The 26,970-nt window shown below is 36.9% G+C and overlaps 1 protein-coding gene across 10 annotated transcripts in view; it reads left to right on the top strand.

Annotated features, from left to right (window-relative positions):
- The window catches only part of SGCE (sarcoglycan epsilon), a 69,602-nt gene that overhangs the window by 22,687 nt on the left and 19,945 nt on the right, over positions 1-26,970 (top strand). For 9 of the 10 annotated variants that reach the window (XM_059074022.2, XM_067042514.1, XM_059074018.2 and 6 more), the window contains 4 exons: positions 3,568-3,690; positions 5,317-5,474; positions 12,099-12,171; positions 16,522-16,720. In XM_059074022.2, coding sequence (XP_058930005.1) covers positions 3,568-3,690; positions 5,317-5,474; positions 12,099-12,171; positions 16,522-16,720 — 553 coding nt within the window. The remainder of the gene's footprint in view (positions 1-3,567; positions 3,691-5,316; positions 5,475-12,098; positions 12,172-16,521; positions 16,721-26,970) is intronic. The other variant, XM_067042515.1, reaches the window with a different exon arrangement.

Here is a 26,970-nt window from a genome sequence, read left to right as displayed (position 1 = left end):
CAGAGGTAATGGATTTGCAGCCCTAGACGATTGGAGAGCCATGCAATACACAGAGCAGCCAGACCCTGTGACCTCAGCTTGATTAGCATGGCACTGTATTCTTGTATATTTCAGAGACTGTTCAGAGATTTTTTTCAGGGATGGGTATTTCAGAGATTTCTTAAAGTGTTTAAATTTCATTTTCAAGACTTTCTTTTAGGGAAAACAGTATGCGCCGAGCTTACTGTTTGTGAGTACTACCTAGACATGTGTGAGTGCAACATGTGTTCACTGTTAAGTAACAGCCTTTTTTGGTGTTAGTGCAAACCCTATCAGTATTGTTTATACCGCTCATGTTTAGAACAAGAGCCCATAACTCTGAATTCTCTGTGTCACTTGTTGCTTTTGAAAGGAAGCTAGGTGTAAATACTGCCCAAATAGCCTCTGTTGCAGAGCTATTTGTTTTGCAAGTAACAAATGGGAAAGGTAAGGTAAAGGGCACTTCTCTAAAATGTTCTGTGGGTGCCCATAATTTAAACTGATGCTACAGAAAGGAAGTATTATTTTCACAAACAAAACATAGTGGCTTAGTCATTTTCCATCTCTAGATGATGAGTGTGTCATACATCTGTATCATGTTTTTCTCAAAGTGAATGGCATACTATACTTACAGTAAAGCAGGCTTTACTGCAGAGTTGCCAAGGTAACTGACCAGCAAGTATGCAGTTCAGCAGATTGCAGAAAGGCAGTTGTACACATGAATAAAGAAATGTGCGTGTAATCTTAAAACCCAGGAGGGCCATGGTAGATTGTGGTTTGGCTCTGTAGATTGTAGAAATGTTGTTTGTTGTTTTTTTGTTTTGTTTTGTTTTGTTTTATGAAAGCAGAAAGTGAGATGTTCTATGCTAGTCCTTGAAGTGAGGTAATAAACAGTGACAAGTACCCTTTTATGATTCTCTTTTAGGCCCTGCCATGGGCCATATAGGAAATAGAACCATTTTAATATTATTAATATGAACAACCTTTCTTTTTGATTTATAAGCTAGCTTTTACCACCTTATGGCAGCAAAAACTACGGGAGACTGTTAGTAGTTTATAATGTAAATGGAGGATGGTAACCCATAAACTGCTACACACATATGAGAATCAGTTTAAGTTACAAAACTGAAGATGAAGTTAAGTATTATATATATTTAGTCCACAAACATAAGAGCTGTGTTTCCCTCTACAGTGCTTTGTATTAGAATGTATTCATCCATTTATAAAATTATTCACATGTGCCAGACACCTTCTAGGTGCCAAGAAAATAACAAAGGTAAATAAAGTTCAGTGCTGGACTTCAAGGTGTTTTTAATCTCTAGAAAGAGTAAACTGGATAAGCTCCAAAGAGATTCCTTTGAATTATGCAAAACATTCCTGTACCTTTGATGTAGGATTGTGATCTAGAATTTAAACACCTTTCCGTATAGAATGAAATAACTTCTCACCAGGAGTTCACAGCTCTCCATAATTTGACTCATCTTCCCAGTTTTCCTCCCCCCTACAAGGATCTAGCATTACTGGCTTAATTTCCTTTCTTGAAAGGGCCCCACAGTATCCCACTTTTGTATCTTGCACATTTCACCGCTGAAATTGCCCATCCCTGAGTTTCAGAATCTTGCTAGTACTTTAAAAGCCACATTGAATTCTACTTCTTATATAAATCTTTCCCAGGTCTTTGCAGCTTCCATTGCTCTTCACCATCTTTCCAGGTCTTGCCAGAGCAGTTTGTCTCTCTGGGGTCATACCTAGATAGGGGAGTGTTGGTCTCCCAAACCAGATGGTGAGCTCATGAAAGGCAGGGACTGGGTCTCCTTCATCTTCACATTCTCCACAGCACCTAGCATTCAGCGGATGCCATGGAATCCAGCTGGTGAAAAGTCTCTAATTCTCATCCTCACTATTTTTCTGTGATTCACTTATTCTTATTTTTTTGGAACGGGACCATTTTCACAGGTGAGTAAATTGCTCTTGGGTAGAGAATGGGTACTCTAAATGCCATGGGAATGCTTACCAGTGCTAGTACAAAACAAGTCAGGAAAGAACGAGTCTCCCTATGTACCTAATTTAAACCTAACTTGCCGCTTTCTTCCCTCTGTTACCACAGCCTTTGAAGTTGTGTTTTTAGTAGTAAAGCTATGGATACATGAAGCTACAAGCCAAATATTTTAGTTCAGTTCCCCATTTTTGGCAGCCATCCACAGAACTGTAGGGGCAAGTTTTCACAGATAAAGAAACATTTTTGTGGGAGTTCCTATTTTTATGCTGAAAAATTCACTGTCAGTGATTTTGCCATCCAAGGGCTTTTAGTTAGTTGTGAGCCCAGGAGTGAGCAGCCTTGGGTTCTTAAGGTTAATTACTACATTTACAAATCCATCAGTGACTAAGAGAAAGAACTTGCCTGATAGGGTTTATCTGTTTAAAAATTGCAGCCAGTAGCCAAACAGGAAGACAGAAAACCAAAAGAGATTGTAGAGGTGACAAGGGTAATGACAGTAATGTCTTGGTGGAGATGGTGATATCAGAGGAAAAAACGATAAGTTGAAACTAATCAAACCAATTTGGTCATTTTAATGTACTCACATTATGTATCTTAAGTAGCCAGTAAATCATGAAATATGCCCCATTTCACTTAAAGAAATGATTTGCACTGAATGTTATGATGTAATTATTATTATTTAGGAGGTAGCATAATAGACTAGATTGTATGTGTAAATTATTAAATGTCGAGATCAGGTAAAGTGGAATAAATCATTTCCAGGAAAGATAGGGGGGGAATAATGCTCAAAGAAAGAGTATCCAATGCATTTTTATAAGTATCAATATATATGAAAGTCACCTTACATATATCAATGGTATTATGTAGTCCGATATGCTGTCTGGCAAACAGTTAATACGGTGGAGACTGTTACCATTTAAAAATGACCCCTGGGCTTCCCGGGTGGCGCAGTGGTTGAGAGTCCGCCTGCAGATGCCGGGGACACGAGTTCGTGCCCCGGTCCGGGAAGATCCCACATGCCGCAGAGCGGCTTGGCCCGTGAGCCCTGGCCACTGAGCCTGCACGTCCGGAGCCTGTGCTCCGCAACGGGAGAGGCCATGACAGCGAGAGGCCTGCGTACCGCAAAAATAATAATAATAATAAATAAAAATGACTCTTCATACTTTGCTTTGAAAAAAATATATACTGTAGCAATTATATAGCTGGTCAGTTCTCATGATGTATTTTTGTTGGTAATAATCTCCATAAAAATTACAAAAGAGATTTCATGGATGTCTTTATTATTTAATAATAATTTAAAATATTAAATATGCCTAATTCTGCTTACATAATATTTGAAAAGTCTATAAACACAGCAAGTTGAGAGTTGTTCCATGTTTTGTCCTAAAACCACTCCCCTTTAAAACAAACTTCTTAACAATCTTGCATGTTGCTTCAGTTTTCTCAGAAATTTCTACATAGTGAAACGCTTCTTTACAGTGTAAGTGAATTTTCAAAAGCAGAGCTCATTATTTGTCTTTTTGTCTCTTATCTTCCCTCTTTGTTTTCAGTGTACACTATTTTCTCAAAGGTGCACTCTGATCGGAATGTCTACCCATCTGCAGGTGTCCTCTTTGTTCATGTTTTGGAAAGAGAGTATTTTAAGGGGGAATTTCCACCTTACCCAAAACCTGGTATGTTCTGGTGGGAAATAAAGTGGTTAATTTACTAAATTTTTCTTTTTGTTCAATGTGCATAATCTATATGATATATGATCAGATATTACTGACATTATTTGACATGGTCTGGATATGTGATAAATTGATTGTTATAGAATATTTCCCATTTTAAGATTAGAAATTTAATTACTGAAGGAAATAATTCATTTTTGAAATTTAAAGAAAGTGTATTTCTGATTTCCTAGTCTTGAGTTTTGTGCTTCTGACAAATGATCTACCTGTATTCTCAGAGAAATAATTATAGATGTACAATTACAATATTCCACATTAAGACTTAGAGTCTTACAGAGTACATTGATTTTTGGAAAACTATACATGTGTTGTAGAAGAGAATGGAATATGGTATTGAGAAAGAGTTCTCAAAAAAACTTTTACAATATGAGATAATTTTATATAACTTCATAATCATATAATGGAGATTAATTTTTCTTCAAAGTAATACCAGTTACGAAGTCATATTTAATTTACTATTGGTTTAAATTATGTTATGTTGGATTGTCACAAATGCCATCAAATTAACGAAGATACAGAAAGAATAGCAAGAGAAAATACATTGTTATTATGACTCTTACTTAAGTAACAAATAAAAATGAATTTCTGAAAATTACAGCATTAGAATTAATATAAGTATTATTTTTGTGGATTATATGATGAATAGCATACCTGAAAACACTCATAAAATATAGTTAAGCATGTTTTCACCAGCATTCAAGAAACAAGGCAGTCTTTTCATCAATAACTTAAAAAATGTGTTCTCATGAGGGGCATTCTATTTTTGCAAAACTATATAGCTAAACCTTGTGAGCAGCAGCTTGAACACTGGAGAAGAAAACGTAGTTAAGAGCATAGTTTCTGGAGTCGGCCAAGATTAAATTCTAGTTTCACCACTTAATATGACCATGAAGAATTAACATGGAAAATTACATATTTCATCAATAAAATTAGGGCAAATAAGAGTACTACTTTCATTGGTATCTTTGAAAATCAGATGAAATAGTGCCTGTAGAGGCCAGGTACATGCTAATAAAATGACACCATTATTATTGTTTATTATTAATAAATGTCATGTTATTGCAGTTCTTTTGGATTTGGATTTTTTTCAACTCATCCTCCATTGTTTTAAAATTACATTATTTTTGTTTTGATGACACTTTTATAATTTTGAGATATCCCTTAAGATGAGTTTGATAGTGCTCAGAGTTTCATGAAAGGAAGGTTTCTCAGAAGAATGAATACATCAACATGATTAGGGGATTTTCCTGAAAGATAGTTGTCTCATTGGGAGAACTTTTCCACTGCTATGTGACCTCCTCCCCCCCAAAAAGAAAAGGAAATTTACCCCCAAATTGTATGAATATGCTTTCTTTGTTGAATCAGATTTCTAGACTAACTAAACAACCAGAAGAATTTTTTTCTTACATGAGGCCCTAATCTAAATTCCCAGATGGATTTTTTTTGGTGTGTATTTAATTTGCTACAAATGTTAAGAAAAAAAATTTTAGACAGACATATTTTTATTGAAACAATCAAAGCAACATGTGAAAATAACTGTCATATCTAACTTCTGTGTTTCTTACCTAGGCGAGATTAGTAATGATCCCATAACATTTAACACAAATTTAATGGGTTACCCAGACCGGCCTGGATGGCTTCGATATATCCAAAGGACACCATATAGTGATGGAGTCCTATATGGGTCTCCAACGGCTGAAAATGTGGGGAAACCAACAGTCATTGAGGTAATTTACTTAGAAAGAGCAAAATTATATTCTTGGTTTTTTTGTAATTTGAGTTTCAAATGTTGTAATTAAAATTACATGGCAGCAGCTTTCAGTATTTTATGCATGAAAACACACTAGATAACATTTGGAAATGTACCATTCCTTTCTGTTCATCTACAGAGTTTTTTGTTTCAGGTTTTATGTAAAAAAGTGCCGTCTAAATTAGTGAAAAAAATTAAAAGGTATTTAAAAGAAATAAATTACTGTGAATTCTATTTAAGAAAATGAACAAAAATTGAAAACACTTATTTTCTCCAAATTTTAATTTCAGATTTCATGTTCATTCAGTCATTAAAGAGACGTCTTTTGAGCCCCTACCATTGTGCTGAACATTATGATAGGTGTCGGTGGTAGAAAGATGAATAGTAGCTGTGCCCTGCCATGTCTTACAGTTCAGGGGTTGAAGCACTGAATGGAAACTCAAACTTAGCCAGCACTGATATAACTGTTATAATAAGAAGGTGCTGTTTGATGCAGAGTTATAAGAGGGTAAATAGAAATTCACTAAATAGAAGGAAGGCTATTTTAGGCAGAAGATGCAGCACATCAAAATCTTGGATGCATAAACATAACCACATAGTCTTAGAGAACTACAAGTGTGGCTAGAGGACAGGATGCACTCCAGAGAGCAAATGATGGGAACGGAGGTGTAGATGTTGGTAGGAGCGGATCTTTGAGGGTTCTGTAAGCCACGCGGATATGTTTGACCTTTACTTTGGGAGTAATGATGTTGCTATAATTAATCAGATTTTTACCAGTACCTAATATCATACCTGGAAGATATTAGAAATTGAAACAATAACAAAAACAATGATGACATTGAACCTTTAATGGGAATTAATTTTTTTTAATGAATGGATATAAAAGCTAAAAGTGTTTCACTCTTTACTATACCTAACAAAATCAGAATTATAATGGCAATTAATGGCAGGAGAGGTCTACTATAGTTTTATGCCTAGATGCCTCTAGGATCTTAAATTGGAATTTACCTCTTCAATTCCATAAAAGCTTACTGGTAGTGACCAGGGCACCAGCATAGGAACTGCTAGTGGAATTGCCAGGAGTTTGTATATGTCCTGTGTGGCATGTTTTCTACCACCAAAAATTTGTAGAATTTCTGGAGGTTCTTAGGAGATTACATGCTTTGAGTTTTTCTCCAAAGTTTTAATCAGCCTTGGACTCTGGATATGAGCTTCCATGCTGGCTGAGAGAAGGTGTTTCTTCATTTGAACTGAAGTTTGTATTAACATGACATTTCAGTGATTTCTATCTATAAATCTGCTTTCTTAAGGCAATGTTGATATAAGATAGAAATATATGTAGATATAAGAAAGAAAGTTATTTGGAGTTATTGTCAAAATAATTTTTTAAATATTTAGTAAAGTTATAAAAGAAATACATAAATGTAAGTGACCACCTTGCTAGATTAAAAAAGAAAAACACAATCACCTTGAAGATTCAGAGAAAGCATTTAATGAAATTCAACACCTATTCTTTTTTTTTTTTTTGCGGTACGCATGCCTCTCTCTGTTGTGGCCTCTCCGGTTGCGGAGAAGAGGCTCCAGACGCGCAGGCTCAGCGGCCATGGCTCACAGGCCCAGCCACTCTGCAGCATGTGGAATCTTCTTGGACCGGGGCACGAACCAATGTCGCCTGCATCAGCAGGGTGGACTCTCAACCACTGCACCACCAGGGAAGCCCAACACCTATTCTTGATAAGAAAAAAATAACTCTTAGCAAACTAGGAATATAAGTGAACTTCCTTAACCTAATAGGTTATTTATCAAAAGTAATAGCAGGGCTTCCCTGGTGGCGCAGTGGTTGAGCGTCCGCCTGCCGAGGCACAGTACACGGGTTTGTGCCCCGGTGCGGGAGGGTCCCGCATGCCCTGGAGCGGTTGGGCGCGTGAGCTTGAGCCATGGCCGCTGGGCCTGCGCATCCGGAGCCTGTGCTCAGCAACGGGAGGGGCCACAACAGTGAGAGGCCCGTGTACCGAAAAAAAAAAAAAATAATAATAATAGCAAACATCATTTTTTAATGGGAGAACACTAGAGGAATTCCATTTAAATTCAGGAACAAAACAAGAATGACCCCCTGTATCACATCTATTACAGAATATATTATAAGTCCTATCCAGTGCAGTAAAGAAAGAAAAAGAAATTTATAACTATTCAAAAGGAAGAAATGGAATAGTCAGTGATATAAAGAATCTATAGGCTATTAAAATCTTCAGAAAGCCTAACAGTAATCTATGGGATCAAGATAAAAAATTTAGTTATATTTATTCATTAAATAACCAGTACTGAGAAAAACACATGTTTTTAAAAGATACTATTTTTAGTAGCAACAAAATTATAATGTACTTGGAATAAATCTAACAGAAGGTATGCAAGTTCTGTATGGGAAAAATTATAAAACTTTGTTGATATTAAAGAATGCCTATATAAATGAAAAAAATAGTTCATTCAGGGATAGGAGGACTGAAAATCATGAAAGCATCACTTTCCCCCTAATTGATCTATAGATTCAATGCACTTCTAATAAAAAAATCTCAGTAGGTTATTTCATGGAACTTGGCAACTAATTCTAAAATTTATAAAGAAGATAATACAGCAAAATCAAGACATGCTTAAAGAAGAATAAAAAGGGGAAAGGTTTCTTTCCTTTCCAGATAGCAAGATTTATTGTAAATATGTAGTAATCAATCATAAGTTTGTATTGATACAGGGATAGACAAATTAACCAATGAATAAAATAGGGAGCCCAGAGACAGATCCATCTACATAAAGAACAATGATATATGTCTAAAGAGATGGTGCCAGAGATCACAGATTAGGGAAAAGGAGGTCAATTTATTGACTGGTGCTCAGCCATATGGCAAACATAAAATTAGATTCTTACTTCACAGGAAATACAAAATTCATGTCTAGGTAGATTAAGGATTTATCAAAAATTTAAACTATTATATAAAACTGTAGAGGAGTATCTTTCTGAGTTTGGGGGAGGGAAAGATATCTTAAATAACACCTAAATTTTTTTATTTAAGAGAAAAGATTGATAAATTTTACCATATTAAACTTGTGAACTTCTGTTCATCAAAAGAAAACATTAAAGAAAAGACAGCCCACAGGCTGGAAGATGATATTTTAAATATATATAGCTGACTAATGATAAGTATGTAAAATATAAAAAAGGACTCCTACAATTTCAATAAGAAAAAGACATGAACAGACATTTCACCAAAGAGGAGACATCAATGCCATTTAAGTAAAGAAACTCTCCTCAGTAAGGAGGAATATTCAAATTAAAACCGCAGTGAGAATTTTATCCTCAGTAAAGGTCATTGCAGTGGATATGGGTTGGAAAATGGAATATTTCACATAGCTGAGTATCACTGTACCCTATGATCTAGCAGTCCCACTTCCAGATATGCACTTAAATAGTTGCAGGGAATTCCCTTATGGTCCAGTGGTTAAGACTTGGTGCTTTCACTGCTGTGCCCTGGGTTCAATCCCTGGTCAGGGAACTAGGATCCTGGAAGCCATGCAGCATGGCCAAAAAAAAAAAGGAAAAGAAAAAGAAACACTTGCAAATGTCCACCCAAAGGCATGCACAATCATGTTCACTGAGCAATGTTTGTATAGGAAAACACTGGAAACCCACAAACCAGTTGAGATCCAGAAGTCCAACAGCAAGAAAATAGATAAATTGTGGACTATTCACACAGTGAACATTTATAGCAGCAATGAACTTAGGCTTGCCTGGCAACATGAATGAATGTTTTTAAGGTAATGTTGAAAAAAAACAAACAAACCCCAGAAGACTGCATACAGTTTACTATTTTTATATGTGCTCAAAAACCAGAAAAATGGACAATATATTTTAAGCATACATGCATGGATAATAAAACTATATTTAAAATGGATGGGATGATAAACACAAAATCCAAAATGGTTACTCTGGTTGGAGAGAGGCAAGAGGCTAGGGTAGGAGAGAAACACATGTGTTGAACCAGGATTCACAGGGGTGCATTATGCCTTACTACCAACATACAATGTTATGAATATGTATCAAATAATATCTAAAAAGATGATGAGGGCTTCCCTGATGGCACAGTGGTTGAGAATCTGCCTGCCAGTGCAGGGGACACGGGTTTGAGCCCTGGTCCAGGAAGATCCCACATGCCACAGAGCAACTAAGCCCGTGCACCACAACTACTGAGCCCAAGCTCTAGAGCCCACGGCCACAACTACTGAAGCCCATGCACCTAGAGCCCGTGCTCCGCAACAAGAGAAGCCACTGCAATGAGAAGGCCGCGCACCGCAACGAAGAGTAACCCCCGCTTGCCACAACTAGAGAAAGCCCAAGGGCAGCAACAAAGACCCAATGCAGCCAATTAATTAATTAATTAAATTTTAAAAAAGATTATGAAAATGGCATATCTTTCATCTAACACAAGTATTAATTTATCTGTAAATAACTCATTTCTACATCCATATATAATAACATATTTTCAGTGTTTAAAAATGTTCTATTAATAATATAGTCAAAAGATTTTGCATCTTAAACTAATATTTAATCATATATATCCACTAATTAATTTATTCAGTAGCTACTTATTAAGCATCTAAAATAGATCAGCCACTGTTTTAGAAATAGGGGATCAGAAAGTGCACAAACATGCATACCTCTTTGCTATGAAGGGTTTCACATCATCATGATAAGTAGAATTCGATTGAGGATATTACAGTATTTAAATATCTCATTAGAAGTCATAGAAGAATTGCATTGTTACAGCTGTTAAAATTAAGCATTAAATATAAATTCAGGTAATAAAATTCTTCCTCCGGATTCATGAAAGGTTCTTCACTCTCTTGTGTAGCCTCTGATTTAAAAAAACTTATTAGGGCTTCCCTGGTGGCGCAGTGGTTGTGAGTCCGCCTGCCAATGCAGGGGGCTCGGGTTCGAGCCCCGGTCTGGAAGGATCCCGCGTGCCGCGGAGCGGCTGGGCCCGTGAGCCGTGGCCGCTGGGCCTGCGCGTCCGGAGCCTGTGCTCCGCAACGGGAGAGGTCACGGCAGTGAGAGGCCCGTGTACCGCAAAAAAATAAATAAAAATAAAAATACTTATTAGAATTTATGAAATTTACAATAATGAAATTTGTGATAATTATGGGAAGGCTAGCCAGAAAAATATTGCCATTAATCTGAAAATGTTTAACCTTTTTTTCTGAGCGTTAGCTTTGAGATATTATAACAAATAGTATCTAGTATTTTTTTTCCACTGAGAATATTATTAAAATTTTTGCAGGGTAAACTTTTAAAATCATGAGGATTCCCAAACATTTCTGCATTTCTTCATTTGCTTGTGAACAATAATGCCTCGTTAATTTTAATGACTAGTCTTAATTTTAGTGTTCAGTGTGAACCTAATTGATCATGTGTCCCAACAGAGAGCAGCAAAGAAGTCATTAAATCCAAAAGAAATTTGACAAATTGTGGAGAGATAAGTGCTTTTATCTTTGGGAAATAATACACGTTTCAGAATATGTACTTTGAAATATTGTTAAAGGTTTGGGATTTTTTATTCCAAAATTCTGATTTTCACTGTTCTCTCAAATAATATTTCTGATGAGTGTAATGTATTTTATTTAAAGCTCATATGTGATGCTATTAAAATCTTTGATACTTGTTTTTAAATATGCAAGATATTTTGTTTCATTTTGCGTCAGTTTTGTCTTTTTTGTCTCAGTGTCAAATACAGCTGCAGTTACTGCCAGAAGGCTAGTGCTGGGATGCTAAGACTTTTACGCAATCATTTGGGGTTTTTTTGAGGTACTGCAGGCCTGTCTGAGTGATTTAATATCTGTTATAAAGTTAATTATTCCTTGATTTTTGAAGCCATATCCTGTTGTTGGCCTTTGCTTTGTTTGTTGTTTGCAGTGGCTGTTTCTGAATTGACTTTGATGTAAGTTCATTGGCTCTGCAAACATTTACTAATATTTGACTCTGTGAAGGGATTGATTTGTGTTTTTGAGCATTTGCCATCAGCTTCTTAGACTGTGATCCTTACTGCTCTACTCCCATTGTGAGATATGATTTCCAAAGGGTTCGTGACATTTCTTGACTGGTTGGTGTGCAGTTTAGTACTGAATGCAAACAACACAGAGATGTGCTTGTTTTAAAGTGTACTTTCTGGTATGATCCTTAAGCTCCATTTAAAAGTACACAAATATATTGTTTTGGCTTTTTTGAAATTTTAGAACAGCTCTGGTAAGTAATTCGTAATGGTTAATCCATTTACTAATGATGCATCTGCATTGCTACTGGCACTTAACAGTCTTCTATAAAAGGGTTTTTCTGATTTTAACTTGTTGTTTTAGCATGTTAAATAGATCTAATTATCTATTTTCCCACAATATTGCTAAAAGCTCTGGATTCTTGTCCAGAGAAGGAATATTTTGTAAGTATATAAACAAATAATGAAAATGGAAAGAATGACGATTTGTTTTCATTTTGTCCTTAATGAATTTCGTTTTCCAAATAACATTTTACTTCTTTAATATGACTTTCTTTTTCTAATAGATAACTGCCTACAATAGGCGTACCTTTGAGACTGCAAGGCATAATTTGATAATTAATATAATGTCAGCAGAAGGTAGGTATGGAAAAATATGTTGTTGATTGTTTCCTTATTTGCAAGAAGTATTTCATTATATTTTATATGTATGTAAAACATAGTTAAGGGTTTTAAAGCACCACATACCTACTATAACTAATGAAATAGTAAAATGTAGAAAACTAAGCAATATTTAATTCATTATAAAATATCATGATGTGTTTTGGTGCTGAAAACCTCAGGGTAGGGAACCAAATATAGAGGCCACTTATTTTCTCCAGGCCTTGGTTAAATCATCTGTAAAGTGAGACTAAGAATACTATTTCTCTCATAAGTCTGAGGTAAGGATGCCATCATTTAAGTCTCAAAATGTGCTTGACATAGGGCTGATCATAGAATGCATGATTGGTATTATTTTACTTTAAAACCTATCATCGGTGATAGTCTAGTTGTATATGATGATAAAAAGTTGTTGATGGACAGAAGTAAACCATAATTTGGGTCACAGTCTCCTTTCTAAATAGCTAATCATGCATCTGTAATTGCTGGAGTCCAACAACAATTTATTGTTACACATGCTTGAATTGTAAGTGATGGCTAAGAATTTAGAAGGTTAGGGACACAGGAGAGATTCCAAGAATTACACTCTCAAATATTCTGATCCTGTTTTGGCATTCAATGGGAAAAATATATACCACTAAACACTTTGTGGTTAAAGTTTATAAATCATGGGATACTATACCAGATATCATTTATGAAGGTGACAGGAGAAGAACTGATATAACATCTTTCCCCCAAAAACAGTAAAACAGTTGTGCATCCTGGATAGGAAAATTCTTACTTCTATTTACTAGTACAATTGAAAACAAATAAGCAAACACAACACATTTTATCAGAGCCTACTCATTTGGAATTCATAATAATTCAGTAAAGGCTGAGTTAAAAATTACCTTTACAGTATATGAAAGAAAGCAATTTCGATAGAATTGATAATGCAGTACATAATTGGGGAGAAGATTGCTGGAAAGTTTTGAAACTCTTAACATGAGGTTTTTCCCAGGCATTTTAGCTATAATAATTGCAGACAACAAATGTGCTAGTGTAAAATTTAAAATGACCTTCATATATGAAAAGCAAGTCCAAGTACCAGTTCCTTTGGCCTGGACAGAAGACTCTCTACCCACTTTTCCACTTCTCAAGGGCTTTTGGAAGGTGTTCATGTTTGGATCAAGGAGATTTTTATTCTTGACTCCAATTGTAATTGGATACTTGCATCCAGTCCAAGGTGTCCTTGTAGAATTTGGAATACCTTTAATGAGCAGAATGGTTGCGAAGTTCCCTTTCTCCTTGGGAGTCCATCAGTTTAGTTATATACTTCCACTGCAGTGGGCTTGGACCACTAACCTCACTATTATGCTCCCAGAGGGACTCAGAATCCTTTGTCAGGTATGGGAGCCACTACAAACTGAAAGATACCCTGGTCTACAGTTTTGAATCTCCTCCTTCTCAAGTCTGGTCTCAGTCCTGTCAATACAGAGTACACAGGCATCTGTCAATACAGAGTACATGGGTCCACACACGTGTACTCAATACATAGTACACATGTGGGGACCCATGTTCAAGCAGACGCTAATGTAAGACTGTTAGACGACCGAAGGATTGAAAGTTGGCATTAGGGGCTACTTATTTAAATCAGGGTTGAGGGAGCACAAGTATGTGGGTTTTGAAAGCCTCCTTTTACATAAGGGTCAGTGGCCCAGACTCTGAAAATCAGTGCACCGAATGGCAGGCATTTTTCCTTGCTTGTCTCGATGGAATGCATATGGACACTAGGACGTACATCTTTGAGCATGGCCTGTACACATGCCATTTCTCCCGGATAAGGTTAGGAAAGAAGTAACAAGGGTTGAATATCCGGATAACCATGTTCAGTGCAACTCCCTGCCCAGCAGTCTCCTGCTCTGGGAGACCTAATGGGAAATTGGTCATGTAGAATCATACAGCATGGAGCTCAAGGAGAGTACATAGAGTGATTCTCTAAATTGGGTTTAGTGCCTCAGAGACCTGCCACCAATCTGTTGGCCTACTGTTCCCTTGGCCTCTGTGATATCCAAATATAGCAGGCACGGGATTTCCCCAAAGTTAGAAAGCTACTGTGACTCATCTCTGGGAGGCCTGGCAGCAGCACTTGGCCAGTAGACGGCAGGCAGCTGCACAGCCTGGAGCCTCGGAGGGTGTGGCAGCCGCAAGTCTCAGAAAGGAGCCACGGAGGGTCACATGGATTAGGGAAAGCCAAGTAACAGTTCTCCAAGGAGTAGCACTGATAATAAGGAAAAAGTTTTGCATGCTTTTTAAGAAAAATTTCACTGAATGAAATTAATAGATGGTAGACTTCTCACATACCCCAAAACTATACTTGGTATGATTTATAAATATTATTTATTGCCAAGAAACTGTTCTTCATGACATTTTTCTGCATGACTGTTTCTCAGTATGGGGAAAAATGTAGCGTGATTAAGCTCCTGTTTATCTGTATAAAACAGGAAATGTATCAGTATAAAACAGGAAACTTATCTACATAAAAGAGAATAAACATAGCATATTTTAGAAGATTGCAGATGGGCTATACATCAAACAAATCTAACAAAATCATAAGCAGAATAAATTACAGGGTAGGGGATGAGTAAAGAGCCTTCTGTGATTAGGGCTTTGAAAAACTTAGTCTTTTGGGAGAGACACCACACTCCGGAAAACTCTCCTGAAAACTCAAAAGCCAGAATATCTCCTTGACTTCATCTGTGGCATCAAATGTCCTTTAATATTAAAGAGGCTTGATAATAAATGAAATCATCAAGGTTTCAGTTATTTATCATATAATTTTAGTTTTTTGTTTATTAAATAAGAATGGGATAGTACATGAGATAAAAATAGTATAAGAAATAAGAACATATAGTACATGAGTTTTAATGAAATAAGTCAGAGGATATTCATAATGTAATTATTGTTGGGGACCTTAAATCTGTGTATAGTCCAGACGTATTTTTTTTTTCCTTTTAAGTAAAGGGCAGAGTCCAAGTAATTAACTTGTGCATATTATTGTAAGAATTGCTAAAGTTTACCATTTTCTCAGTTCTTACTCTGTATTGGGAGCTCCACTGAGCACTTTATATATACAGTCTCTTTTAGCTTAGATAAAAATCATATGAGGTAAATTCAAGTGATTGAAAGATCAGCTTCCCTTTCTGAAAGTATGGAGAAAAATACAAGTACCTGCTTACCTTCTGGTTGTGAGTGTTAAATACGGCAATTCACCTCTTTCCCTTAGCTTGGCCTGCCTCATAGTAAGTATGCAAAAAAAGTAGCCTTTATTCTTACAGAATTATTACTAAACAAAAAGAAAGCTATCCTTTATCTTAACAGAACAACCGGAATACAGGAAATGATTGTTTGTAATTGAAGAGTAGCATTTGAGAAGCTGAAATAAATTATATTTATTTAAAGTTTCTTATATTGAGAGTCTGAATAGGACATTGGGTTGGTTTAAAATATTCATTCTGGCATCTTTAGAGGGAAATTATTGATGAGACATTGGGGAGGGAAAAAGCTAACTAAATCTCTAACAATGTGAGATATGGAATTTCATGAGAAATTTAAAATATTATTTCTCTAGAATATTTAATTGTGGAGTGATCCAAAGAATGAAAAAGCTATGATTTCAAAGTTCTTATTGAAAATACAATCAAGATTTAGTTTAGTGAAATGTGATGTTTTAGCATGCTCTAAAAAGATCAGTAACACTGCAAATTAAAAATATGGTTTTCCATATCATATATAAGCAACCCACAAGCAAGTATAGATATTTTGCCATGTCTTCTCTATTTAGAAAGGATGGTGCTGTGTTCTTCAGTTTCCTCCTTTGTTCAAATGGGAAATAGCACTACCTAGGATTGTAATGATTAAATTAAAGATTTGTTTGAAGATCTGTCAGCTTTAAAACACTACAAGTACAAAATACTTTTCTAAGTTCAGGAAATGCTCCTTCTACCTGGGTACATTGACAGGACAAGGAGGCTGGCAGGTCACTGGCAAGTTAGCGACGGATTTGAGATTTGACATTTTTTTCTTTTCCTTTTTATTTTTTTTCTCTAATTGTGAATTGCCCTGCTGTCCCTTAGATTTGATTGCATTGTAGATAAAATTCTGGGTCTAATGTATGTCGTGTTTTTAGATATATCCTCTGTTATATAGAAAACCTTTAAAGTCAGTAATAATATTGTTCCCGAAAGCCAGGATTGTGACAGAAATCAACAAATCTCAAATGGTTCTTTTGTTTCCCTTTCAAAAGACTACTTCATTAAAGATATGCATACCCTTTTTCACCAAAATTAGACTTCCCGTTACCATATCAAGCCGAATTCTTCATTAAAAATATGAACGTAGAAGAAATGTTGGCCAGCGAGGTTCTCGGAGACTTTCTTGGGGCCGTGAAAAATGTGTGGCAGCCAGAGCGTCTGAACGCCATAAACATCACATCAGCTCTAGACAGGGGCGGCAGGGTTCCACTTCCCATTGATGACATGAAGGAGGGGTAAGCAGACTTGCTTCAAGTATGGATTTTTAAATATGGTGATCTTATCAAACTTATTATAGACGGAAGATGGCCTATTGCATTTTTCTTTTTAATAAGAAATAGTTATTGTAAAGATATGAAAAAACCTAGCAATTTTCTGTATTGACAAAGAGATTGCATTAATGGTTCTTTATATCTGATATTCCAGGTCCTGTGAAATCTAATTGTAGATCAGGATCCACACCATAAATTACAGCACTGAGTCTTTTGTACCTTCCGTAGGAAGCTGTTTATTTAGGGTCCTGAATTTCAAAGGCAATTGATGCCCCAAGTTATCAGCTGCAGAAGGACGCACAGACTGCTGTAACTTTATTCTAGGAAACTATTTCTTCGCCTTTAACATTCTTTCCACCATGTGGTGGTGATTGATCGCTGGGGTGGATTTGAAACCCATTCCTAAAGCCTGGCCTTGTCACTCACAAGCTGTGTGACACTGGGCAAACTGCTGCACTCCTCTGGGCTTCAACTTCCTCATCTGCTCCAATGGGGACTATACTCTCCCTCGGGGTTGTTGTAATGATTAAACGAGACAATGCATTTGAAAGGGACTTGTCTGTTCTCAAGCCTTACAGATGCAGAGTATGACTTACAGGCTTGTAGAGGTTATGAAACACTCCTTATGCCTGGGTACACTGACAGATCGAATGTCAATGTCAAATGAAATTTTGCTGTTTAATTTCTGTTCTGCAAGTTGAGGCAGATCTGCCTTTTTTAAAAAACCAATCCTATAAATGTGCGAGATATGGAATAAATCACATTTTATGTAGCATGTCCTTTTCCAACTCTTCCTTAATCCATATGCTTGGTAACATTTATACAGATGATATCTGGAATTAACTGGAATATCTGGGTTAATAAGAATCAAATTTAAGGGAAACTTTAAAGGAGAACTTTGTTGGAGATAAGGAACAAGATCACAGATAGACATAGATGAGGTATGAGCGGGTAGTCTGAAGGGGGATAAAGGATAAGCAGTGAGCTGCAAAGTCCAAGTTACAAATTTCAGAATTAAATTGTACCTTGTATGGTACAATAATGGATTTTGAAGTCAGTCAAGCACACATAGAAGTGCTTGGAGGAAAATAGTTGCTTTATCGCTTGCCTATCATCTGCTGGTTGGCTTTCTCTATGAAAACATAATTCTGGAGCTTAAAGTTTTACTTGAGAGGTACAACATGGCTCTCTTTCCCAATGAGTAATGAAAGGGGGACCATAGAAGGAGATGAACAGTGGTATCTCCCCTGAAGACATTCTCCAAATGTGGAATCTTTTCAACAGTTTTTTAAGGTAATGTGTTCCACAGTGATTGTTAAAACAATGACCAAAAGATGTTGGAGGAAACAACATGAAAATCAGGTATTGGTAGAGTTTTCCATAGTTGTGCTTTCTTCTGGTCTCACCGCTTCTCTAACCAGTAGTGTAGACCCCACCCATAGAGGCACTTTAAGAAACAACTAGGCTAAGGTGAACTAACGGCTCTCTAAACCAAACTCTGACCTTAAACAGTGCTGCGCAACTATGTCTAGCCTGAGAATTGCCAGTAGAGCTTTGTGAACAATATACCTAGGTTCCTGGCCTCTGATTCCCCCTAGAGATTCCGGATCTTTGAGTCTAGGGCTGGGCCTGAGCGTGTGGCTCTAAATTAAGAACAGAATTTTTTGTCCTACAAGTACTTGTTGGAGAATTCAGTCATTAGCTGACTGACCCCCAACACCTGCTAGCGGGAGGCATGTGCTGTCAGTCCCGTGGCATTTATTTGGACCCTGTTATCTCAGATCCTTTCCCAACTTGAAATGCTTTCCATGAGTTTTAATTTAATGTTAAGCCGCAACCTTTACAGAGTATTCATAGGATAAGTCTTTTAAAATAGAATTTCTATAAATTGTACCCAGTGCCAACTCTGTTACTCCAGTGTCCCTATATGTGCACCAATGAAATAAGATCCTACTTGAGTATAATTGCAGGGGAAAAATTTGTCCCTGGGAATGATTTTGCATATTTTCTTTGGTTGTTACATAACGTCAAGGTAACAAAAATAGGATTTTTTTTTACCCTGTTGCCTTAAATTTAGAAATAAATCCAGTGCTTAACTCATCTCTCGTGCCTTCCTTTCTTTTTAATGGTGTATATCATGATTCTTAATTCACTTACAAAACTTTTTGCCTCTGTACTTTGTTTTGAAAATAACATGGACTATAAATCTCTTTAAAAATGAAATATTGAAAAGATTGAGGGTGGGATCAGAGATGCAAAGGAATTGCATACCTTTATTTTCTAAAATTTTATTTAAGAATATATTTTTACACTTCAGAAGTGTTAATTAAACACCTAATAACCGTGTTCTGCTTAATATTTTGCGTAAGTCTCAGTCTCTGATTAAAAAAAGAAAAAGCACCTTGAAAGTATGTCCTGTTACGCACAGCAGCCACAATTTACTAACTGCAAACTTTTCCATGTTACTCAAACCAACAGCAGAAGACAAAGAGGAGCTCTCAGTAGTAGACCCTCAGAGTAAACCAACAGCCCTTCCACGGCCCAAAGTGCCATTAAATGTCGGTTGTCAAGAACCCCCTCCCAGCATCCTAGCTCCTCATCCTTCTTGATGTGCATATTTTTCATCTCTGCCGACCTCAGTGACAGCCTTTAAACTTCTAAGTCTAACAGAAAACAATTATAAAGATTTCCTTCAAAGTGAGTAAGCTCCTGCAAAGGAACCCTAAACCTCCAGAAAAGATTCCCTTTCACTCTCCAGACCCATAACCTCAGGGCAACTGTGCTCTCTCTGGGTGTGGTCTTAGGGCTGCTTTGCTCTTGACACTGAGCCAGAGGCTAAGGACTCAGGGATGCATTTAGCCTGGGATAAAGCTGGTGGAAAAAGGAGCAGGTTCATGTTTCATTCTGGGCATGGCATAGCTGCCAACTCAGGGTGAGTGATGCGGTGTAAATGGTGGTTATGAAGGGAATGACGGGGTGTGAGGATTAAAGAATATACTCACTTTTCATAAGAGATTGTCAAACCTACCACTGTTTCCTCTGATTACCAAAGCCTGTGGATCTATCCTCAATCAACAACAGAGGATCCTAGTTTATTCTCTAGACAGTCTCACAAAGTACTCCCTCTAATTAATTGTCTGCTTTTTGCCCTGTAAAGGGCTCAGGGAGAAGTTACACTCGAAGAAGAGAATGTAAGTCAACTGCTCTGATGCCACGTCATGGTCCTAGGCCAGTCTGTAGTGCTCTGCTGAATCTGTCCCCATGTTTGGTGATTTACAAGATAGTCTTTAATTCTTAAATAACGTGCCTCCTATATTTTTGATGCAATTATTCTTTCTTTTGGGGAATGATGGTTATATGAGATTGGAAGTTTTGGAAAAAAGGCTTAATAAAGTAAAAATTGGAGGCCAATATTACTCCATTTTTATAAGTATAAAAATAAATTTTAAAAATTAATGCAACTATATGTCTAAACTATATGTCTATAACTATATTTCTTTAATACCTATTCTTCTAAGTTCTAGGCATAGATTCATTTTTTTTCTTTCATAGTTTAGCATTTATTAAGTATTTTTTATGGGAGAATAATGTATTAGTCTCTAGGGTACAGTGATTTTAAAGAATGCAGTCTATGCTCACATCTATTAGGGACCAGGCAAGTAATCAGATAATTAGAAAGCAGTGTTGTACCTGTGTCACAGTTGAGGTGTTCACAGAGACGGCTCCTCTCCCACTTCTGGTGCATGTCAAAGCGTTCACAGAGGAGATGAAACCTCATCTGAGTTTAAAATATGAGTACAAATTAGCCAGCTCAAAAAATGAGAAAGCGAGAGTCTAGACAGAGGAACAGCTTGGGCAAATTCCATTAGGTAGGAGGAAGCCTGGTCAATTTGGAAACCTACTTTGTATGGAAATGGGGGACAGGGATCCAGAAATGATAATGACCAAAGAGGCAAAGACCAGGCCATGTAAGGCCTTGTACACCTGGAAGAATTGTTTGGGTTTTTATCTTGAAGCACTAGGGACCTTGGAAGAAAATGGTTTATATTAAAATTTTCATTTTAGCAAGTAGGCCTGCTAAGCCCTACCACATGGCTGAAAGACTAGACCAAACCTAAATGCCTCCTTTCTGCAAAAGCAGGAAACTCCTCCCACAGAAAACTCTAGAAAGGTCTGAGCCTTGTGTGCCAATTCCCTCTTCTGTTAAGATAATTCATCCCTTCTCCAGTAAAGATGAGTAACAAGCAGTAGAACTAGAGTCCAGAAGTGACCTTATTCTTTGTTTTATTTCTTATTCTGAATTAGATTCTTTATTTAGTTGTTGTTGTTGTTGTTGTTGTTGTTTGCGGTACGCGGGCCTCTCACTGTTGCGCCCTTTTCCGTTGCGGAGCACAGGCTCCAGCGGCGCAGGCTCAGTGGCCATGGCTCACGGGCCCAGCCGCGGCATGTGGGATCCTCCCGGACTGGGGCACGAACCCGCGTCCCCTGCATCGGCAGGCGGACTCTCAACCACTGCGCCACCAGGGAAGCCCCTTTATTTAGTTTTATTTCTTCTTTATTTTTCATCTTATTTTTTGATTGACTGATATGCACAGAACAAAGAAGTGGGGTGGAGCAGAGAGGCAGGAAACAGAATGCATTTTTTTTTTTTTTTTTTTTTTTTGCGGTACGCAGGCCTCTCACTGTTGCGGCCTCTCCCGTTGCGGAGCACAGGCTCCGGACGCGCAGGCTCAGCGGCTATGGCTCACGGGCCCAGCCGCTCCGCGGCATGTGGGATCCTCCCGGACCGGGGCACAAACCCGTGTCCCCTGCTTCGGCAGGCGGATTCCCAACCACTGCTCCACCAGGGAAGCCCGATGCATTTTCTTTTAAGAGCTCAAGGGTTCCCAGGCAGCATGTAGCATATGTGGACACTTTCTTCTCTAAACTGTCCCTTGTCTCCTATATACATAAAATAAGGAATAAAATACATTCATTACTTGGACAATTAGGTGAAAAAATACAATCATTGGATCTGTTTATCTGGCTGTTGATGAAAAAAAACCAGAGTTTTGACTTAAATTTTTTTTATAAATTTATTTTATTTTAGGCTGCGTTGGGTCTTCGTTACTGTGCACGGGCTTTCTCTAGTTGCGGTGAGTGGGGGCTTCTCTTCGTTGCGGTGTGCAGGCTTCTCATTGTGGGGGATTCTCTTGTTGCGGAGCATGTGCTCCAGGCGCACAGGCTTCAGTAGTTGTGGCACATGGGCTCAGTAGTTGTGGTGCACGGGCTTAGTTGCTCCGTAGCATGTGGGATCTTCCCGGACCAGGGCTCAAACCCGTGTCTCCTGCATTGGCAGGCGGATGCTTAACCACTGCGCCACCAGGGAAGCGCCTGACTTAAATTTTTTACCTGTAACGCGGTTCTCCACATTGTATGCGTAAAGGCCTCAGTAAACGCGTTTTACCTCAAGGGAAATCAAATTGTTCAAATTGGAAGAAAAAATCCTTCGTAAGGAACATATTTATTCAGTACTAAGACTGTGAGTCACCATGTTTTGTTAACATTGCTTGAGAGCCTTGAACTTGATAATATGCTCCCATCCCATCTGTTTACATATTTTTTTTTTTTTTTTTTTTTTTTTTTTTTTTTTTTTTTTTTCGGTATGCGGGCCTCTCACTGTTGTGGCCTCTCCCGTTGCGGAGCACAGGCTCCGGACGCACAGGCTCAGCGGCCATGGCTCACGGGCTTAGTTGCTCCGCGGCATGTGGGATCTTCCCGGACCAGGGCACGAACCCGTGTCTCCTGCATCGGCAGGCGGATTCTCAACCACTGCGCCACCAGGGAAGCCCTGTTTACATATATTTGAAAGTTTGAAAACATGTGGCTATGGTCATAAAGGTAAAGATCATCCTCCTTTCACTTCATAAAAATTTAAAATTTCTGCCTATCAAAAAAATAGCCTATGGGCTTCCCTGGTGACACAGTGGTTGAGAGTCCGCCTGCCGATGCAGGGGACACGGGTTCGTGCCCCGGTCCGGGAAGATCCCACATGCCGCGGAGCAGCTAGGCCCGTGAGCCATGGCTGCTGAGCCTGTGCGTCCGGAGCCCGTGCTCCACAACAGGAGAGGCCACAGTGGTGAGAGGCCTGCGTACCGCCAAACTAAATAAATAAATAAATAAAAGCTAGTCTATCAAAATAGCTGCAAATCAAAAAAAACTGCATGTCAAAGATCTGGGAAAACAGCAGATTATGAAAAATGTATTTTAGCATGTATAGCATAGAATTATAATTGTTATACATGGCCTCGTACAAAATTATTGTTTTTAAAAGCCAACATGTTGAAACTTACTGGCACTATAAAAGAAACAATAAATACACGTTTTTTTGACTTACAAGGCAAATCCAATATCTACTTCTCTTGAGTAGTGTGTTTGCATTTTATTAACTTATTTATTTTTCCAGTTTTATTGTGATATAATTGAGGATATAACATTGGATAAGTTTAAGGTGTACAGCATCAAGATTTTATATAAGTATATATTTCAAAATGATCACCACAGTAACTTCAGTTAACATCCATCACCTCACATAGATACAATTTTTTTTCTTGTGATGAGAACTTTTAAGAACTACTCTCTTAGCAACTTTCAAATATGCAGTTGCTTCTGTTTTTAAACTGGTATCATTCATTCTGCAGATAGGCTCCCTGAGAACAGTGAGAGAGACTGGGTTCAAGGAGAACAATCAAGGGGCTATGTTGCTTCACTCCCTGTGGAAAGTGACAGTGACTAGAACTGAGGTGGTAGCAGTGGGATGGAACAAGTGTATGAGAGTTCTTTCAGGGTAAATGTCAGAGACTGATGATAGATTGAACATGTAGGGAAAAGGACAGGAGTCAAAGATGGTGGTGCTTGAGCATCTGGCCATGCTAGTCACCAAGAGAGAAGATGATGGAAGGAGCAACAGGTGGAGGTGGGGTGGGGTAATGATGAGCTCAGTTCGGAACATATTAAGTTTGTGAAGCTTCTGGATCATCCAAGTAGAGAAGAAAGTAGTTTGGCAGTATGTGTCAACTGTCATAAAAATGTTTCCACTTCTAGGCATATCTTTTAAGATAGTAACATTAAAGAATATGCACAGAGATAGTCTTTACAATATTATTTATAACATCAAAAAATGAGAAGCAACTTACATGTCCAACTCTGAAATAATTACTGAATAAATCATGTACACTTAAAAATTATGCTTCTATAAAAATATAATTACGAAGACTGTACAATATAGTAAATGCTTATGACACATTAAGTGAAAAAGCAGGATACAAAATTATATTTTAGAGAGTGATTGCAGTTAGGCTAAAATATATGCACTTGAAAAGTATTCTGCAAGGTACATTAGAAAATGAAAATCGTGATCTTGGTAATAGAAATTAATTGTTTTTATATCCCATGTTTTATGTAATGTTTTTATATTGCTTTTATAATTTGAGGAAAAAAAGAAAACATTTCAAAGCACCCAAAATGTATGCTTATGCCTGTTTATGTTATCTTGAAGTGAATTAATTTAAAATCTTACTAATTATAAATGCAAATCAATGTTATGTAAAAGCAAAATAACTTCTAACAGTTTTTAAAATATTTTATTTCTGTATTTACAAATATATTTCACAGTTATCAAGGAAAAATATGGTCTTTGCTAAGCAGTTAATAAGGGGATAGAAATTGGCTTTATATGAAGCTTAAAAGTTAAGCTTTTTAAAATTAAAAAAAAAAAGTTTAAATTTTAAGTTTTAATTAAAAATTTAAATTTAAAAACTTTTAAATTTTTTCTTTTTAAAAAATGTCTATTGTAGTGTAGTTGATTTACAATGTTGTGTTAGTTTCTGCTGTACAGCAAAGTGAATCAGTTATACATGTACATATATCCACTCTTTTTTAGATTCGTTTCCCACATAGGTCATTACAGAGTATTGAGAAGAGTTCCCTGCGCTATACAGTAGGCCCTTATTTGTTATCTATTTTTTATATACTAGTGTATATATGTCAATCCCATCTCCCAGTTTATCCCTTTCCCCCCCACCCCATCCCCTTTCCCAGTTGGTAACCATAAGCTTGTATTCTACATCTGTAACTCTTTTTCAGTTTTGTAAATAAATTCATTTGTACCATTTTTTTAGATTCCACATATAAATGATATCATATGATATTTGTCTTTCTCTGTATGACTTACTTCACTCAGTATGACAATCTCTAGGTACATCCATGTTGCTGCAAATGGCATTATTTTGTTCTTTTTTATGGCTGAGTAATATTCCTGCAAATTGAATGTGTTTCTATTCACTAATCATCAAAATTCTTTACCAGTGGTTTATTATATCTACTTTTTCTGAACTTATAAATGTTTAACTTGATTTTAAATTTCAATCCATTATATACTGTTTGTCTCCCAAAGACACAATAGTTTTTAAAAAACCTTTCAAATTAAGTCCAAATATAAAATTGACATAAAGAGCAACCAAATGAATCTGTGTAATGGTACTCTGGGACACAGTTGTCAATTAAGGGTGTGACTTCATACTTACATACCTTTGATTTTTTGTGCCATACTTTTATTTCATTTCATTTTTTTTTAAAAAAAACAGCTTTTTTTATTGAGATATACTTACCGTACAATATACATACCATACAATTCACCTATTTAAAGTATATATAACTCAGTGGATTTAGTTTATTGACAAAGTTGTACAGTCATTACCACAGTCAATTTTAGAGCATTTTTATCCTCCCAACACTCCCCTCTCACACCCATTAACAGTCACCACCACCACAATCCCCAGCCCTAGGCAACCACAATTTGTTTACTTGCTGTCCATAAATTTGCATATTCTGGACATTTCATATCAGTGGAGTCATACAATATGTGGTCTTTTGTGACCAACTTCTGTCACTTAGCATATTGTTTTCAAGGTTCATCCATGTTGTAGCATGTACAGTACTTCATTCCATTTTATGGCTGAGTAAAGTATGGATATTTTACTTTTTATCCATTCATTAGTTGATGAGCATTTGGGTTGTTTCCACTTTTTGACTATTAAGAAGAATGTTGCTGTGAACATTTATGTACAAGCTTTTTGATAGGCATATATTTAAGTTTCTCTTAGGGTATATACTTAGGAGTGGAATTGCTGAGATATATGGTAACTCTGTATTTAACCTCTTGAACTGCCAGGCTGTCTTCCAAGCATTTGCACCATTTTCCATTCCCAGCAGCAGAGAAGGAGAGTTCCAGTTTCTCCCCATCCTCGCTAACACTTCCTATTGTGTGTCTTTTTCATTGTAGCCATTCTAATGGGTGTGAAGTGGTATCTCACTGTGGTTTTGATTTCTATTTTGCTGATGGCTAATGATGTTGAGCATCTTTTCATGCACTTATTGGACATTTGTATATCTTCTTTGGAGAAATATCAGTTCAGATCCTTTGTCATTCTGAAATTGGATTATTTGTCTCTTTGTTATGGGATTGTTAGAGTCTTTTATATGTTATAGGTATAAGTCCCTTATTAGACATATGACTTGTAAAGATTTTCTTTTGTTCTGTGGGTTGCCTTTTCACTTTCTTGATGATGTCCTTTGGAGCACAAAGTTTTAAAATTTGATAGAATCCAATTTATCTATTTTTTCCTGTTATTGCTGGAACTTTTGGTGTCATATCTAAGAAACTGTTGCTTAATTCAAGGTCATTAAAATTTGTGTCTGCTTTCTTCTCAGAGTTTAATAGTTTTAGCTCTTACATTTAAGTCTTTGATTTTTTTTTTTTGAGTAAATTTTCATATGGTGTGAGATGGGGGTCCACCTTTTTTTTGCATGTGAATATCCAGGTGTTCTGCTACCATTTGTTGTAAAGACTATTCTTTACCCCATTGAATTGTCTTGGCACCTGTGACAAAATCAATTTACTAAAGATTTTATTTTTGGACTTTGAATTCTATTCCACTGATCTACATGCCAAGCCTTACAATAGTACCACACTGTCTTCATTACTATTGCTTTATAGTAAGTTTTGAAGTTGGTAATTGTGAGTCTTCCAACTCTGTTTTTCTTTTTCAAGAATTTTGTGTGGGGGTGGGTCCCTTGAATTTCCACATGAATTTTAAGATGTATGTCAATTTCTGCAAAGAAGACAGCTGGAATTTTGATGGGTTTATTCTATTTTGTAAGTAGTTATAGCATTG

The sequence above is a fragment of the Kogia breviceps genome, chromosome 9, assembly GCF_026419965.1.
Source record: "Kogia breviceps isolate mKogBre1 chromosome 9, mKogBre1 haplotype 1, whole genome shotgun sequence".
NCBI lineage: Eukaryota > Metazoa > Chordata > Mammalia > Artiodactyla > Physeteridae > Kogia > Kogia breviceps.
This window is presented reverse-complemented; position numbering and strand designations above follow the sequence as displayed.